Source organism: Glycine max, chromosome 13 (genome assembly GCF_000004515.6).
Source record: "Glycine max cultivar Williams 82 chromosome 13, Glycine_max_v4.0, whole genome shotgun sequence".
Taxonomy (NCBI): Eukaryota; Viridiplantae; Streptophyta; class Magnoliopsida; order Fabales; family Fabaceae; genus Glycine; species Glycine max.
Genome location: NC_038249.2, coordinates 18911882 through 18930661, shown reverse-complemented (window position 1 = coordinate 18930661; position 18780 = coordinate 18911882). Strand labels below are relative to the sequence as shown.

The following is an 18780-nucleotide window of genomic DNA, read 5'->3' as shown; positions in this document are numbered from 1 at the left end:
CATTACAAATTTTTATTGCATTGCTCTTTAGCTATGCTGGAGAGGTTTTCGGCAGATTCATTAGTACAAAGGTACCTAGCTACCTGCTATGTACCTTTTGGTGTGTATGCTATGAATTATTGGTGAATATATAGTTCTGTCCACATGACGATTTCTTGATTGATTTTGTAAGTAAAAACTGTTAGAGATATAAAGACCTTCATGTGCCTCTACTTGATGACCAAGTGATCAATACTTCAGGACAAGATAGGGTAGATGTATGCATCAAGTTTAAAGTTACTAGTGTGAGAGTGACATTGTTGGTTGAATTGTCATAATTGTTCAACCAAGATCCCTTACACATTTTTACCCTGTTGTTGAAGCAGTATTCCTTACCTTGAGGCTATGTAGTCAATAGCGGCGGAGCGGAGCGGCCCCTATTCGTGCCGCTACTTCGAAGCACTGGAATTTTCGAAAATACCCTCACTTAATGAGGGTAAGTGAGGGTATTTTAGGTTTTTTGAATTTTTCCTATAAGCTTCTGCGAAGACTCTCACGATCGGGGCTCCATCATCTTCAACCCTAGCGCTGTTGCTGTTCTGCACATTTGCGACGCCTGCATCCTTCGTTCCAACTCTGTTCCGTTCTAGCGACGACTTCTGTTCTGGCGACCCTAGTTAAGGACTTCTGGTTTTGAATAATTTGTGCTTACTGCTTATTGCCTAGCAAAAGCAAAACCATGGCATCCTCTGATCAACAAAAGAATACCAATTTAGATGGGTCTTCAACTGGAATGTTCAAGCCTACGGGTGATAAGGTAGATGTCTTTTGGAATTGGAACAACTTAAAGGATAAAAATAACAAGAAGAGTGTGACATGTGATTTTTGCCAAAAAACGTCTATTGGAGGAATTTCTAGAGCCAGAAGACATCAACTTCAAATAAAAGAAGATGTGGATTCTTGTAAGAAAGTATCGAAGGATGTTAAATTAGAAATGATTTATGCTTATAAGAAGAAAATAACTGAAACTGCAGCATACACGGAGGCAATGCAAGAAGAAGACGACGGAGAGGAAGATGGGATCCAAGAGATTGCAAGACTTAAAAGTGGAAAAAGGCCTCCAACATCAAATGAAGCTTCCTCAATTGCTTCCAAGAAGAGGACTACAAATAAAAAAGGCCCTCTTGATTTTTTGTTCTCCAAACAATCTGAAGAAAGTATCAAATTGGGAAAAATCATGAGACAAACAAGTGTAAATGAGTCTTATAACAAGGCATCAAGAGACAGGGCGGTTCAGTACATTGCTCGTTTCTTTTTTAGGAATGGAATAACATTCAATGTTGCTAAATCAAAAAGTTTCAAGTTGATGATTTAGGCGATTGGAACCTATGGTCCTCATTTAAAGCCTCCAAGCTATCATGAATTGAGAGTTCCACTCCTTAAAAAAGAGTTGGAATACACAAAGGGCTTATTGATGGGCCATGAGGAGGAGCGAATCAAATATGGATGTTCAATTATGTCAGATGGTTGGACGGATAGGAAGAATAGAACTTTGATTAATTTTTTTGGCAAATTGTTCATTGGGAACACAGTTTGTGAGGACTGTGGATGCTTCTAAATACATGAAGACTGGTCAGAAGATCTTTGAGCTTTTGGATAGCTTTGTTGGGGAGATTGGAGAAAAGAATGTTATTCAAGTGGTGATGGACAATGGGAGTAATTATGTGTTGATAGGTGAAAATTCAATCATGCTTAATGAAGTTTTTTATTTTAGTTATAACTTTTAATTGTTACACTACTCCTACAGGTTTATTGATTTTGGTCTTTTTAGGTAAAATTTTACAAGTGATGAGACCAAAAATATTTTGGACTCCATGTGCTGCACATTGTCTTGACTTGATACTAGAAGATATTGAAAAGATCCCAAAAGTAAAAAGGGTTATACAAAGAGGCATCAAGCTTGTAGGTTACATTTACAATTATACATTGGCTTTGAACACCATGAGAAAATTCACAAAAAAAAAAAAACTGAATTGGTGAGACACAGTGTTACAAGATTTGCTATCACTTTCTTAACTTTGCAAAGATTGCATAAGCAAAAGGCCAATCTTAGAAGGATGTTTACTTCGGATGAATGGTTGAAGTCTAAGGCAGCTAAAGAGCCCAAAGGGAAAAAGTAACAAATGTTGTTCTTATGCCATCATTTTGGAATGATACTGTCTACACTTTAAAGGCCCTAGCCTTTTGTAAGTGTGTTGAGGTTGGTGGATAATGAAAAAAAAAAACTTCGCGATGAGTTTCGTTTATGAAGCAATGGAGGAAAATATAAGGATATCCTTGCAATCATTGATAAACGATGGGATTGCCAACTTCACCACCCTTTGCATGCAGCGGGTTATTATTTAAATCCGAAGTTCTTTTACACCAATCCAAACATTGACAATGATAATGAAGTGGTGGATGACCTCTACAAATGTATTGATAGGCTTAGTGAAGATGATAATTTTGTAGTTGAAGTTCACATACAATTGCTAGTGTATAAAAGGGCTGGAGAGAGGTTTGGTATGACTGTAGCAATGAAAGCAAGGACTGAAATATCGCCTAGTAAGTGGGAAAGTTCACTTATAAATTTGAATGATTAATTAATAATCTGTGTAAATGCTAATGCATATGAATTGCATTTTACAGCTGAGTGGTGAAAATTGTATGGAGGGAAAACACCACACTTGCAAACCATTGTCATTAAAGTTCTAAGTTTGACTTGTAGCACATCGAGATGTAAGCGTAACTGGAGTACCTTTGAGCATGTAAGTTAATCACTTAATCTATTAAGTATTATATGAAAGTGAACATTTTTAATTTGATTATGAAACATTAGAAGCTGAAATTGAAACTAAGTAACTAACATTCATGTTTTTTAAATTATTATAGATTCACTCAAAGAAGAGAAGTAGGCTTGAGCACCAAAAGCTTCAAGACTTGGTTTATGTTAAGTATAACCAAGCTCTTCTAGATCGCTTTGAGTGTCATGATGTGATTGATCCTATTGCTTTAAATGATATTGATGATAGCAATGAGTGGTTATTGGGTTTTTGATAATGATGATGATTTGAATTGGTTTGATGTTGTTGAGGCAATTGGGGCTGGTAAACCTTTAAAAAACACAAGGAGTCAAACACAGATAAACAAAGCAGCAACTGCACCTGCACCTACAAATGAAAAAGGAAAAAAAAGTGGTGGAAGTGGAAGAAGAGAATGGAGATGAGAGAGAAGAGTACAATTTTAATGCTAGTGAGAGTGATGGATTTCAAGAAGATAATGACTTGGATCTTGAAGAGGATGAAAATTCTGATTTTGTTTAGTAATTTAGTATTAAGAAACTTTCATTTGTCTATTATTATAGTTACTCTAGGCTTTAGCTTAGAGGGATTAAGGCTTTAAGCCCTTTATTTGCTTGACTTTTTGCTTTATGTTTTGTAACTTTTGTTTAAGTAACTATGTTTTGAGTTATTTTTTTGTTTTTAAACTTATATATATATATATATATATATATATATATATATATATATATATATATATTATTAATTATTTAACATATATAAAAAAATATTAAAATTACGGTCATCCTGTCGTCCGCTATCCCACTTTTGGAGTCGGTCACTCCGCTACGCCAGTATTGACAACTATGCCTTGAGGCTTCAATTATGTATACTATGCATTCTTTGTTTTTCACCCTTGATAGGTTTGTAGTGAGTAGTGTCTACCGATTTCAAGGTGATTATTTAAAACCCAAGATTTAGTTGTATATTGTTGGATCCAATTGCAATGTTCTAATAATGTATTCCCCTAATTGACATAAGTATAATGTCTCATTCAGTTTTTGGCATTGTTAATTGAACATATAACATCAATCAGCACTACAGCAGTATACTGATTTATTTTTCTGGCCACATAATTTAATGACAATCACAATTTTTAAACTACTTTAACAATAGTGTGTATATTATTTACACAATTTTACAAATAATGAAACTTTAGTTAAGGAGGTTGTGGGTAATTTAGATGTATTCTTTTATTTTCCTTGCAACATTTCCCCTTTGTTTAAATTTTAAAATTCGATAGAATACTTTGAGCAAGATGCTTGTGACTAAAGAAAAAAAAAAGAGAATCAAATATTTAAAAGGCATGCTTGTAGTGATGAGAACGTCTAGAAAATAAGCACTATCAAACCAAGATGCTATTATTCCATTATTGGCTATAGATTGCATCTTGACACTTGAATACCCTTCCCGGACAATGGTAGAGCTAGAATGATACGATTCAGCGAAGATGATCAGCTTCTTCAACTATGCTACTTTTCATGCAAGTAAATAATTTTATTAACAAGTTCATTTTCGAAACTAGAAGTTTAAACCATGAGCAAGTGCTTGCAGCATATGTACAAATAAAGCCAAATGTGTGACCTGGCCATGAATAAATGGAGAAGTAGCTAATACATCATGCATGTCTTTAGAATCAAATGATACACTACCAACAAACACGCACTGCTTGTGCCAATACCAGATGCGCCACATGTTCACGAGCCACACCACCAACCATCTTTCACCTTGGAGCTTTGATAGCTGCAACGTTGAATGCTGCCGAAGGTTGATATGTAGGTCTTCATGAAGGACCATTGCAATGTCCAACCATGTATTGTTTCCATGTATTGTGGACAACTTTACAACTGAAGAAAATGAAGCAAAGATTCATTCACATGATTGCAAAAAGAACATCTTAAATTGGAGGGGTCTAGCATAACATTTCTTTTTTGAAGATTGTCCTTAGTCGGTAGTCTTCCCAACAATAATCTCCAAACCAAAGTAATTGCCTTCGCAGGGACTCTGCATTCCAAATCAAGCTGAAAATACTATCTTGAGAGCCAATCCTTGTTAGTGAATAATGGGACAGTACCAGTTTGTGAATAATGGGACATAAGAACACCACAATTGCTAATGGAATTTTTTTTTTTTTTTTATCAATTGCTAAAAGAATTCTTTCAAGATTAGAACCGTGTTCAGGATAGGGAGAGTAAGGCTCAAGTTCCCTCTTCGAGTCACATGGAGAAGCAGTGGACACCACCATCTGAAGGTTTTCTGAAGTGTAATGTTGATACCGGTTTTTTCCAACCTCAAAACTGCACTGGAGTAGGTATGGTATGCGCTTGTGTGATGCTGGAGGAAGGTTAGTTGTTGCAAGAATGATGTGGAGGAACCCATGTATGCATGTGCCTGAAGGTGAGGCGTGGGGCTTGTTTCAAGCTCTAGAATTCGTGGCTTCTTATGGCTATAAATGGGTTGTGTTTGAGATAGACAGTAAATGTGTGTGACATTTCAGAATTGGGTGTTTTAGTACAAAGTGCAGATTGTTTGTGGCCTTTAATTTTACATTTGATGTATGTTTTTGCTAAGAGGTAAGTCAATGGAGTTGCTCATACTCTTGCTAGGGTAGCTCCATCTTTACCTAGCCTCTATACTTTCAATCATGTATTACCTTAGGTTGAATATTTGATTATGAATGAAATGTTATAACTATATTCAAGTAAGAATTTTTTTTTTACTAATAGTCTATAGATTTATAGTCGCTTTAAGAGAAAAGGGATTATAAAATATTGGACCAATACAACTCGTTAAGCAATTAGAATGTGTTAATACTAAACAATTTCAAATTCATAAATGGATTTCAAGTACTTGAAAATAATCAATAGTTTTATGTTTGCTAACAATGTTTTTCAACTTTTTTTGGAAAATAGTTAAAAACATAACAGTTATTCGCATATAATAACTCTACGCATCACATGTTTCTTCTATTATATAATTAATATTCAAAATATGTGCTAAAAAAAGTTATGTAGGACCTTTTAGATAAAACTTCTCACTAAACAATTGTAAGGGAAAAAAATAAACTGAGTTTCTCCTATGTTTTATTTTTAAATTAACTTATGTAGAAATATAAGATTCTATGAATAATTATGGGAAAAATTCAATAAGGAAATAAGTTATATATTGATAGTGTAAAATATATTATTCCGTTATTCAATCACAACTTATTATGCAGATAAGTTTGTTGACTTTTATGATATCTAATTTTAAAGTCATATCAAGATAATTTGTGATTAGATGATAATATAAAATTATTTTCTTTACTTTTACATAATTATTGAGAAGTTATCAAAACATAACTTTAGTCGTTAACTAGTATATATATATTATCAATAAATAACTGAAATAATATAAGCCAAAATTTCTTGGTCTAAAGATGATGTATTTTTATAAACCAAACCCATGTAACTTAAAATGGGATACTATGGTAATCCATACAAATAATAATGCTGAAATGAGTAAAACACCACAAAGACTATGCAGTTTTATGTCTCTACGGGAAAGAAATCGGTAAAATATGTCTCAAATGCTCACTTAATGTTAACTGAAATTAAACATAGAAATAATCCCTTGTTTGAGAATTTGATTGAACAACGATAAAGACTCCAACAGGAGTGGACATGAGAATCCCAGACACTTGTCATTTAAACATGTAATACCCTCTTTCCGCTTGACCTGCATTAAGAATAACATGATTCTTGTAAAAAATTTGTAGCTTTTTGGCTCAAAATGAATATAATGTTTGCAAGTAATATTGTAATTTTTCTTCAATATCTCACAATAAAAAATGAATGAACTATCATGAATTTCTGCATGTTATTAACAGCAAAAATGAAGAAGAGAAGTGTGATACTCATGGTAGTATTCAAAGAAAGTATCGAAATTGATTGTAATTACCGTTCTGTGCTTCAAACAATCTAATGTGAGGGTCAGGAGCTAGGCCAAGAGTCTCAAATACTGGATCATAGAGAGAATTACTGAAAGACACAAGAACATGAAATGACAGTTAAAATCACAAGAGATATTGTAAGAAAGAGAAGCTGAGAATCACAAGATTGGAGAATAAAATTAAACCTCCTAATTTCCACATGATTTTCAGGGTTATTGTTGTTCTGATTCTGCACCCCTTGATTTTCAGGTGCATTGTTTGGTAGCTGGAGTGCAAGGCCTGTGTTAGGTCCTCGCCTTGCAGGTGCATTTGTCTGCAAAATAGAAAACCAAATCCATCATCCGTTTATATTCAAGGTTAAGCCCAAAAAGAGAATAGCAAATGGGAAGAAAAAAATAACCAAATGTTTTATGTATAAAATTTTTAGTAACTAATCAACTAATTAACTTATTAATCAACCGACCACCCTTAACTAATTCACAACATCTAACAAACAATCTTAACAATAGGAAAATGAAGTAATATAAGTCAAAAGATGCAAGGATGGAATTTGAAAATATTTATTAGGATAATCAAACTAATATAATTTCGAATTGATTGATAATAAAAACTTTTATAACATTATTACATATAAATTAAACGCTAACAATATTAAAGAAATATATAAATATTTCGAGATAGAAATTATTTATGTTTAGAGAATAGCCAACCACTTAATTTGGTTATCATATTTTTTTTTCAAAAAAACTTTGTTGCATGATGATCACTCCTTGTCATCATACGGTACCACTCGTAAATACATGAACAATAAAATTAGGTACCCTTTGGCGCTTAGAGGATGAACCTTCTCCAATTTCAAATCGTTGATTATCCCATAGTCGTTCTACTTGTCCCTGCAATGCAAGTTGCCCTTATAATTTTTATTTCTATTTTCTAATCTAAGTAATATTCAAAACAAAATGTCCCTAAGTCTTTGTAGATATATGAATATGGGATTTACCTCTATGAGTATGAAATTCCTTGCTGTTTCATTTGGTTCTTCTCTACTCAGCTCCTTTTCAAGTTCCATAATCCATGTGTCGTGTGTTAGAACCCCAGAATCGAAATTTTAACATTGATCACTATATGCCATCATCAAAGGCTTAAAAAAAAGATAAAATTGATTTTGAATTTACCCTTCCAATTTGTAAGTTTTGTCTCAGATTTTGCATAGGAATGATAACATTAGATGAACCAGCTGAAGAAACCATTGGTGTGGAACTCTGGTTGCCAGTGTTGAGAATTAAATTTGGAGATGCCCTATACACGATTAAATAAATAAGAACATGAAGTCTCAAGCTTAGCATTCTACAATATCAACCCTAGTTATGATATTTTTGTCGGAGTTATAAGGAAATAGTTGAGGAAATAGAAAAGGGGTAGAACACGTTATAAGGAATTAAAACTCATGTACTCAGAATTTATCTCATTGGAACTATTGCTTACCTTGTAGATGAAGATTCAGGAACTATTTCTCTCTGTTTGAATTTTCTGGGGCTATTTATGTGTCCTTATGCTTAATGGTTGTTCCGGCGTAGTTACACATATCATCCCACTAGAACTATATTAATCCTTACATTCTAAATGATCCTTTGTTCTCCCCATTAAGTACAAATTCCACTTAGAATATATCAAAACTAACATGTCTCACATAAATATGTTAAAACATTGTGAAACTAAAATATCCTATCGAAAATTTGTTTTAATTGCAGTCATCACTTCTAACTTGGTTTAGTTGAAGACTATTCCAAGGCTGCTTTAATTTTAGTCTCAAAGATGTGTGTTTAATCTTACATCGACTATATGTGATCAAAGTGTTTATAAGATTCGAACAATCCTAATCTTATAAGTTGGTTTGCAGAGTTGAGTTTGATCTAAACCTTAATTCTAATATGATTTAAGAATTCAGTTGATCCAAGATATCTAGAAAGAAAATTCTTACATCGTGTCATATCTATAAACATACAATGAGATAATAAATGATTTACTTGATCCACCTCAATAAAATTTGAGTCAAGGATGGATAAAAAATTTTATGTGGAAAGTAAATGTCATTATCATCATAAAGAACACACAATTATTACTGACATGCGTAAAGATACTAAATTAGACACCACATACCACCTAGAGTTTCGTGCCTCATGAGAGTTATTGATACAATCATATTGAAGAGGTGGTAACATAGATCTTTCACTAGCCATGATTTGTGTATTTGCTTTTCTTATGTCAATTCTTGCTCTTTCCTCTGCCTGCTTATGAATTACAATGAATATTAGAATACCAACGTGGTTAACAAAGAATAATACAATAATGGTGTTAAGTCCAAAATGATTGAAACTTTTAAAAAATTATAGATAAGATATCATTAAAATATTAGTGAAATAACAAAGTTGATATCACTTTGGTTAACATAAGAGATTTTCTGGGTTGAGAATTGTGTGTTTTAAAACTTCTTAATTCAACAAGTTTCATAAATCTACCATCTAAGTTTTGCATTGCCACTTTTGTTAAACCCATTTTCATTGTTTTCTAGAAAGGCTTTTAAACGAAATAAAAAATCAATTAATCTTTATTGTTATGTTTTGTAATAACCGTTTTTCAAATGACATCACTATTTGTAGAAAAATATTTTAAATAATTGTAGTAATTGGAAATATTTGAATTGAAGACAAATGGATAGACGATTGGTGGCTAATGTCACTCAAAAGTATTGTTTCCGGTGATATTTAGATCCAATACCTGACTACTTGATTGGTTTTCATTTGATATAGCCAAACCTTGAAACCTATGTACAACAAAGAAATGTAGAACATATATTATACGTAAGTTACAATAAATGAGAAAGGATAACACATGTATCGTACATGTACAAAAACTAGTTCATACAATGACACAAGAAAACTTACATAGGTGGATTGTTTAGAAGTTGATTAATAAATGGATCATAGTGTGTGGCTAAATCTTGCTGTTGAATTTGTGATCTGGTTTCTCCTGATATTAATCCCACCTAACAAATATGAACAAAGCTATATATTAAATAAAAGAAAAAAAATATTAAGATTTAATTTAAGTAAAATAATCTTGATTCCTCCATGTATGTGTATGGCCAAGATTTACTCTAATCATGTATACGCATTACATTGTTTGTGCACACATGTATCTTTTTTATATGCTAAGGGGATACAAATAATATGATACAAATCATCTATCCCAATCAACTAGTATAAGCCATCCACAAAAAGGTAAAACTAACCACAAAACAAAACCCCCCAATGCTTAAAAATAATAAACAGGACCTCTTACATGTTGTATAGGAAATGGCAAGAGTTACAATGTTGTTGTCAATAATCTTATGTAGCACCCACCTAAGAAGGCCACTCGGTGAACATTAGTACCTGTACAAGAATTCCTTCTCCTAAACCAAACTCCTTTGCATCCATGTGACAACCAACATAACAATTCCAATTCACAACCCTAACTATGTATGTAAACACACATTATATGTATGAAAGAAACATAACTACATCTATGTGCATTGCACCATATCTAAACTCCTATGTTACTAATTGCATGAAAAAGGCATCCTAATCATTCACACATAGCTTGTTGTGATTAGCACGAGATACCGATCCACTATATGCTAGTGTAGAAATGCTCAAGCTAGCTTGTAGAAATATACATGCAATCACACCTTACATCTATATTTACTTCTGCCCAACCATACTTCTTATTCTTCACTTACTATATTCCAAACATGTTTTAATTTGGGATTTAAAAAACAACTCGAATGAGAACAATTCAATCCATATCTAGCATTAATCCATTGCCAAGATTGTAATTTAACCGTTTCCACAATTTGATGAATGTCTTTCTAGTTGTGAAAAATTTGAGCATTTGGAGGCAACCAAATAGACCAAGCACTCTCACCAGACCATAGAAAGAAATGACATTCCAAAGACAAATTTCTTGTACTTTCCTCTGTAGTACCACAACCCTTACATATCCATCATGAACCCCAACATCTAATGAGAATATATATTTCCTATTGATTATAAGTTTGATTTCAAAAACCTTTTGTTCAACCTATTTAATTCTACAAAGTAAGCAAATGACATGCATATACGTGATATAAAAATGGAAACACATCTACATGCATTCAAATTTATATTATGTGTGATAAATGCACATTAATGAAGACATGTGATCAATATTTATCAGGACATGCAAATGGCTAAGTAATAATGTTAGAATAGTTTTATATTATGTGTTTCATTAATTGTTAGAGGTGAATATTTTTTTGTGTGTGTACAATGACAATAATAACGTTAGAATAATTTAGAATATCAGATAAAATACCTAAATTCCTACTATTAAACCAACTCTTGTGGATTAGAGGTGAAGAGTTTAGTTACTAGCAAGGTCATCCAAATAAGAAATAGAACCACCAGGTTTCAATAGATAGAAGAGTTAATTAGAGCTTGGTTGTTTCCTATATCTACTAATCCCAATGAGTTTTGAAACTGCACATTATTATAAAAGGAAAAACATGTACATTATATTTGCTTAATAAGTGATGAAAAACCCTAACAAACAATTGCATCGTTAAGAAAATGATGGAAGCTTCAACGAAATCAATCATTAAAACCCTTCCACACCCAAGTCTGGCTAGAGGTCAAATATCTAAGTTTGGGAGCCAATATCCCACTTTATTACGTTATGTAATTCTTTGTGCAATGTGCATAATGCTTTAGTTACATTATAAAAAACAAACAACTCAATTAATCACATCAGTTATCTTCCAAGAAATGGTTATCATCACAATATAATGAGGATATTTGCACAACTCACATACTCTGGATATATTCATGTTAGTAAGAAGTCCACTAGACTTTAATTCTTTTACTAGTCAATCAATTAGAAAATACATTATCATGATAATTTTTAAGTTATAGAAATCATAATTTGGTGCAAAACACACACACACCGCACACACATATATTTAAAGGGTTGTATTACAAGAATGAATAAAAGCTTACCTGGTTCTCTGTAGAGAGAGGAGTAGGTAATGCAACTACATTTTCCTCCGCATATTGGGAATCAAGAGTTTCATTGCTGATTGATTTGAACTGATTCAAATAAAAGGCATACACTTAGGTTTAGATTCGAAGGAAAGGGAATTTGAGGATAATAATTGTATCACATTATTATAAAAAGTATAAAAAAAAGTTTTGATTTCCTATAAATATAGCTTCACTTGATTTTAATCTTTAAAAAATCATTAGACTTAATTTCTTAAAATTATTTAAAATAGGCTTACTGTTATTAAGTAATGATGATGTGAGATACAAATACTTATACCATGCATGATTTTAAATGACTTTTAAATTTTCCATAACTAAATTATGATCACAATTTTAATTGCATCTATTTAGATTTTTCCAAAGTACAAATGTGATTGAAGTCTCTAACTACAACCACATTAAAACAAGATGTATAAGGAAATGCCGATGAAATAACTATCTTTATACTAAGACATAATTACTAATGGTTAAAATTTTGTAAGTTAACTAGAATTAAAACTAATAACTTTATGTCTTAGAACTTTTAAAAATATTAATTTTTTTATCATTTTAGATAATTACAAAAAAACAATCATATATTCCTTACATAGTGTAAAAATGATTTATACTATATTAAAAATGTAAAGTAAATGTTTATTTCATTATCATTTAATCATTTATTATTATATAATTGAAAATTATTTAGTTTTATTTATAATAACTGTTTTTAAAAGTCACATTTAAGGCCATTTGTATCTAGTTAATAGTGTAAACATAATTTTTATACTAACAGTATATCAAAATCAAACCATTTTATTATCATATCTTCTATTGCTATGTATATTGGTATATATAATGCTCAAGAGATTTTCCTGGACTCCTTTATTTACTTTTTTTGAATCAACCTTGACTAGTTAATTTTCATTGCTAAAGAAAAAGGAATTGAAAATTGGGTAAGCTGAAATTTAAAAGAAATTCTAATACAAGGGGACACATCCATAATAACTTTAGTATATTATTTATCTTTTCCCTCTACATATTGAAATCTCTCTCTTATCCTTCCATTCCCCTGCTTTTTAAAATTAAACATTAGCCAACAATCCGTTGCTAATAAAATTTAATTTTTGAAAATTTAACGTAAATTCTTCCAAAATAATTATTTTCTATGATACTTGACTATTGAAAATCAAGACCTGTAGTGATGATCCATTACAACACATACTTACCGTACTTGAGGAAAAGTTGCAACAACAACATTCTAATATATGTACAATTTTTTTTACTAAAAACCAATAAAACATATATAAATACATTATACATATATAATTTAAACATGCAGACCATATTAAAAAGAGTGAGGAAACTCTTACCAGATTATCCATAGGAAATACCTGAAGAACACAAAATATAGATCGTCAACCGTGGAAGACCGTGGAGTTGTTTCATACATATATATGAGACTTGAAGGAATTTCTAAATTTTTTCAACTAATGTCAACAAAAATGAATACTGATTGGATCTTACAAAAGTAAATTAGTTTAGACTTGTGGATATGATCCAATTTTTTGATTAAAAGTAAAACCATTGGATTTAACCAACACTCAGCAAACAAAAATGAAATATTTTGTTTGAGTCTCGTTAATAATTTTTTAGGGTAAATACTAGAGTTTTGAATTTAACAAATGCTTAAACATATCTTAAATTAAACAATACTGTTATTCAGTAAAAAAAAATGTTACACAAAACATACGAATTATTGTGTGGCGGGATTGATTGTAACCTGTGCGTTAGTACTAGACTCTTGCATTGTGTGTGGGAAATTTTACACCGTTAGATTTATTTATATTTATATCATTGACTGATATTTTTTATTTTTCTTTCCCAATTTTTTCTCTCACACCTCTTCTTTTTCACAACGTGCTCACTCTAGATTATTTTTGTAATCCTAGATTCTATGTATTTTGTTCCAAATTTGATTTTGATCAGGTTGTTCCAAATCAGAAGCGGTGGTGGGAGGGATTAGAAATTAGCAAGAGGAAGATGAAAGGGCAATGGAAGAGTAAGGAGAGACAAGAAAGGATTGGATAAATCGGGAAAAAGAGGAAAAAAGATAAATAAAAAGAAAATTAAATAATCATTTGACGTTAGTGTGATGCATTCCCGTGTGTTTGTTTCATTTTAAAAGAAATTTATATTTCAAAATTTTCTTAATAAACATAATTTTAAAAGAAGAGAGATTATATGTGTTGTGCAATGATATTATACAGTTCAATTCAATGTTAGTACTAACTCAAAAAGATCGTCTCTTGTTGTGCGGCCTCTCCAATCCAAAAAAACAAAAAAAAAAGACAGAAAATAAACAAGCTATTGGCAAAAAATGAGAGAGAGAAAAAAGTAGAGAGAATTTAGAAAAACTAATTACATAGGATTGATGTCGAGGTAGGTACTAAAAAAAAGTGACATGTATGAGTATGTTATGAAAGATATTAAATCTCAGCATTTAATATTGAGTTTTATATTGACTTTTGAAAATTATGTTCAAAAAATGTTTTGAAAATAATAAAAAATATTTTCCAAAATAAATGTTTTAAAAACTAAAAAACAGAAACAACAAGAAATGCTCTCATTATTATTTTCGTATTTTATTTTGTGGGCCAAACTCAAAGGTTTAGGAGTCCATCATGTGATGAGACATGAGATTGATGTGTGTCTATTTTCTTTGTTTTTTAAATTAAAACAAATTTTTTTAAAAAAATCAAACACACTCTTTATATATATATATATATATATATATATATATATATATATATATATATATATATATATATATAAAAGAGCTAACGAGTTCCTATGTCTCTTCCTTCTTTCATCAATAATAAATATTAAAAATTTATAGAATTTAATGGAAATTATATCATATTTTTCTTTTTTTCATTTCTATTTAAATATAATTGTCTATAATGAATTAATTTTTTCTCTCACTTTTTTAGTTTTTCACAAATACTATATTTAAAAGAAATTAGTTTGAGAAACACTAAATATAAACATGTTTTTTTGAAATATAATCTTCTGTTTGATAAGAGTGTTATTTGTATATAAATTTGTGTTATCTATGGTTCCTCTTACAATACATTCTAACACATTTAATTATTATGAAGATGCAGTGACATAAAAATTGATGATAGGGAAAAAGAATTAGACTAGAGTATATATGTTAGTAAAGGATTTTGGTATGGACACAAATAGATCCCCTCACACAAAATAAATCAAAACTGAAATGTTTGTCTATTGTAATGGAAACTAATAAGGTCGAAGGAAAAACAACGAATATAGAATTTCAATCTATAAATACTATAAATGCAAAAGTAATACCTGATAAGAGGAGCTACATGTCAATACAACTTAAAGTATTGGATGAAGGGAAACCTTTCAATATGTTGATTTTCTTATGAAGTTGCAGAGTTAAAATAACAAAGATTATTACTTAAGAAGACAAAGAAGATAAAGATTTCCTCTAGAAGGCACTTTTTTCGAACTGGCTAAAAAAGAACTCACTTGCTCAATGGCTGACAAAAGGGCTTACCCTACGACTGCTAGAGAAGAAGCTCTTAGGGAATCGATCTAGACTAGATGAGATGCCGGTGCCATTAAACTAGCTGCCAGAACGAGTTCAAGAGATTAGGATCCAGGTAGTTCAGTCACCCTCGGGGGAAAAATCATTCCATTCACTTGTTTAACTGCTAAGAAGAATAGCTTTTTTCGACTGGGAACTGCTTACCTTTGGTGCTTTATATTTATATAAGTAGTAGTTGATCCCGTAGAGGCAAGGGCGAATCGAGTTAGCATCCCGCCATTCATGCCATGCCTTGTCAGCTAGGCTAGTTAGCTAATTCCTTCCAAGACAATCGATTCTGCGATGATGCGCGTAATCGATCTCTTATTAGCTTATTCAAAAGTCATTTCTAGAGGAAATCTTTATTCAAAAGTTATATATGGAGCTAACTTACACAAAAAAAAAAAACTATGCCTAACCTTGATGTTCTCATGACATCTCATAATTTTTACTACTTTTCCCTTGGTTAAATAGGAAAAAATTAACAAGAGTGAATTACTTTTTCCTTTGTTTATATATATTTTTTAAATATTAAAAGATTGGTGTTGATTAGTGTTTAAAACTCATTTAGTAAGGAATTACAAAATAAAAGAAAATATTCTTAAATGTTACCTTTTTATTTAATATTTTTTTTATAATATGAAGTTATTGTAATTTGAAAACATTCAATATACAATGCATTCAAAAGATGAAAAAGACAATATACTTATTTATTTGTAGTAACTTATTCATATTTAATTTTGGTGTTTAGTATTTAAGAGAGCTACAAAGGGACAAAGTGACACTATATATCCTCTCTTATATGTCCCACTATAATTTGTCTCACTATGAATTAAATATAAAGTTTTTCATTCTTATCAACACAATATTGGTTTTTGTTAATAAACTTAATAAATTTATCATGTATACGTCAGAGTCGTCATTAATTAAGTCAAACATTAACGCTTGATTTTTCACAAAAATTATGAGTAACGTTGATTCTTATCTGTATTCAGCATTTTTTTCCGAGAGCAAATTCTCATCATGAGGTTGTTTCTACAAAAGAGAGGTAACATCTATGAAAAGTCAATCCCCTATTAGTTATATATACATTTTTATTATGAAACTTTGTAACTAAATAAGAAAAAAATTTATTATCTCTTTGATTTCTTTTTTTTGAAATCCATTTAGATGAAACAATTAAATAATAAATTAATAACATTATTTGCAAAATATTATATTAAATAAAATATTGATTATTAAAGTAATGGAAATATTTAATGAAAACACAAATTGAGGCATGTTTCATGAAAGAATACTAAAATAGTCAAACAACCGTTTTATGTCTTTATTAGGTTCAATTTTTTCATACTAAATATCTAGATCAAGTAAAAAAAGTTAACATCATCAAATATAGATAATTGATTAGATAAATTTATTTCCAAAATAAATTAAAATAATATATATATATATATATATATATATATATATATATATATATATTATTTGAGTTTATAACAAAATAAATTCATATATTCATATGATCCTTTTTATAATAAGCAAATAACTAATTCATTACTACCAATAAAAAATAATCATGTGTTAATTTTAATTAATGATGTTTTAAATTAAATTTTTATGTTAGGATTTGTAGGGATCAAAATACTCTTTTTAGACTCAGCCATTAGCAACAAAATATATGAATAAATAAATTAGTAGAATCAAATATAAGTAAATTTTAACTATTTCTATCATGTTTAATGATGTCATTCAATTAGTTGAGATTCTATATGGACTAATTTTTTTTATTCTTGATATCAACTTCTAATGAATGACTATTTAGAAAGACAACTTACTTTTTAAAATGTGATTAGTATTATTACATGATACCAACATACTTTAATTAGCACAATTTTATTTTGGCTTATATTTAATGCTGAAAAGGAGTATAGTTTAAGTGATAAGGGGGATTTAGTTGAAGAGGTAATAAAAAGACCTATTACTGAAAATTAAAATTTGAGGGACTTCATAATATATATAAAAAATAAATCTAATGAGTTAAAATGACTTATTATCATTGATCATTTTTAGTGATTTACTATGCACCACTTATGAGGTGGTTCATCCTATCTTAAACCGAGTCTTGAAGAAAACGTTGAAAACAATAATATTTTAATTTCAAATTTAAGCTTGTCTATAAAAATAGTTTTTAAAAAATGTTGTCAAATATTTAACCAAAGATGTTTTCACTACTATTTTTTATATTCATTTAAATAAAAAATAGAAAATGAAAAAAAAACAAACAATGACTCTTATTTCCTCACAATTTGTTATTGTCTAATCATTTATTCAAGTTGTACTTTATATAAAAAGTTAGAATAGTAATTTCAAATAAAAGTTTTGTCAACTAAGAGTTTTATGGTCTTAAAATTCAATATGGGATGCACATGAGATGCATTTATAATTATAAAGTTGAGACAAGATCAAATTTGATCCAAGGACATGCAACTAAAAAAAACCATAATCACACAGGAACCTTTGAATCTTAACGGTAAATTTGGGTATATGGACTCAAGTCCATGGGCATGCCCATTTAATCTATAGCTTGCAGGAGCCTAAAACAATTGATTCATTTATGATTCTGAGTTTTTAAGCCCAATCTATTTAGCCTGTGGCTTAAACTAATTTACTTACTAGCTAATGGCCCTACCACTTTTTAATAATTTCTTTTAAAGAAAGTAATTTCACAACTTAAGTCATCAGGATTTTTTTAATCCATATATTCACTATTTTGTAACTGAGGATGACCATACCCAATAGAAATTTTGTGTCTAACATTCATAATTCACTATCCTACATACATAATTATATTCCATTGCAAGTTTCTACTAGTTTAGCCATAATTAGGGGTGGAAATGAGCCAAGTCAAGCCAAGTTTTACTAGGCTTGAACTCGACTTGAGTTGAATACGTAAGGCTTGAGCTTGGCTCATTACCTGTCATAGGCTTTTTTTTAAGGCTCGGCTCGGCTTACATAAAAGTCTGGCTTGACCCACGAGCCTATTTAAAAGCTTGCTTAAAGACGTCTTTGATTAATTAATTATTTTAAAACCTAGTGAAATATTAACTAAAAAAAGAAACTTATAAAATTTTGTATAAGTAATGTACAAATCCAAAAATAATTGATAAACAAAATCATATTGAATTCAAGTCGTTAAAGCACAAAGTATATCAAAAGAAAATAAAAAAAGTATAATATTAAAAAATGTATGGATTAGAGATGGTTTACACTAATATAGCC

General features: G+C 30.2%; 1 protein-coding gene and 1 long non-coding RNA gene across 6 annotated transcripts; one reads left to right on the top strand and one right to left on the bottom strand.

Annotated features, from left to right (window-relative positions):
* The first annotated feature begins 9 nt into the window (after positions 1-9).
* LOC121173291 (uncharacterized) lies at positions 10-3489 on the top strand. The gene is made up of 2 exons (XR_005887787.1): positions 10-2786; positions 2911-3489. It is a non-coding gene; the product is annotated as an uncharacterized lncRNA (long non-coding RNA).
* Positions 3490-6270: 2781 nt separating this feature from the next.
* Positions 6271-15862, bottom strand: LOC100799246 (probable basic-leucine zipper transcription factor H). 5 transcript variants are annotated; one of them, XM_041007964.1, is made up of 13 exons: positions 15667-15862; positions 15444-15544; positions 13259-13279; positions 11865-11954; positions 9735-9835; positions 9568-9613; positions 8950-9080; positions 7965-8088; positions 7790-7843; positions 7611-7682; positions 6975-7102; positions 6798-6877; positions 6271-6575 (listed from the first exon to the last, which is right to left on the bottom strand). In XM_041007964.1, the coding sequence occupies exons 3-13, from the start codon at positions 13268-13270 to the stop codon at positions 6541-6543; spliced, it is 873 nt and encodes a 290-aa protein (XP_040863898.1). In that variant the 5' UTR covers positions 13271-13279; positions 15444-15544; positions 15667-15862; the 3' UTR covers positions 6271-6540. The 5 variants fall into 5 exon arrangements, with proteins under 5 accessions (XP_040863898.1, XP_040863897.1, XP_025980893.1 ...); XM_041007963.1 differs by having other exon boundaries at positions 15472-15544; XM_026125108.2 differs by having other exon boundaries at positions 8950-9077; positions 15472-15544.
* Between the last annotated feature and the right edge of the window lie 2918 nt (positions 15863-18780).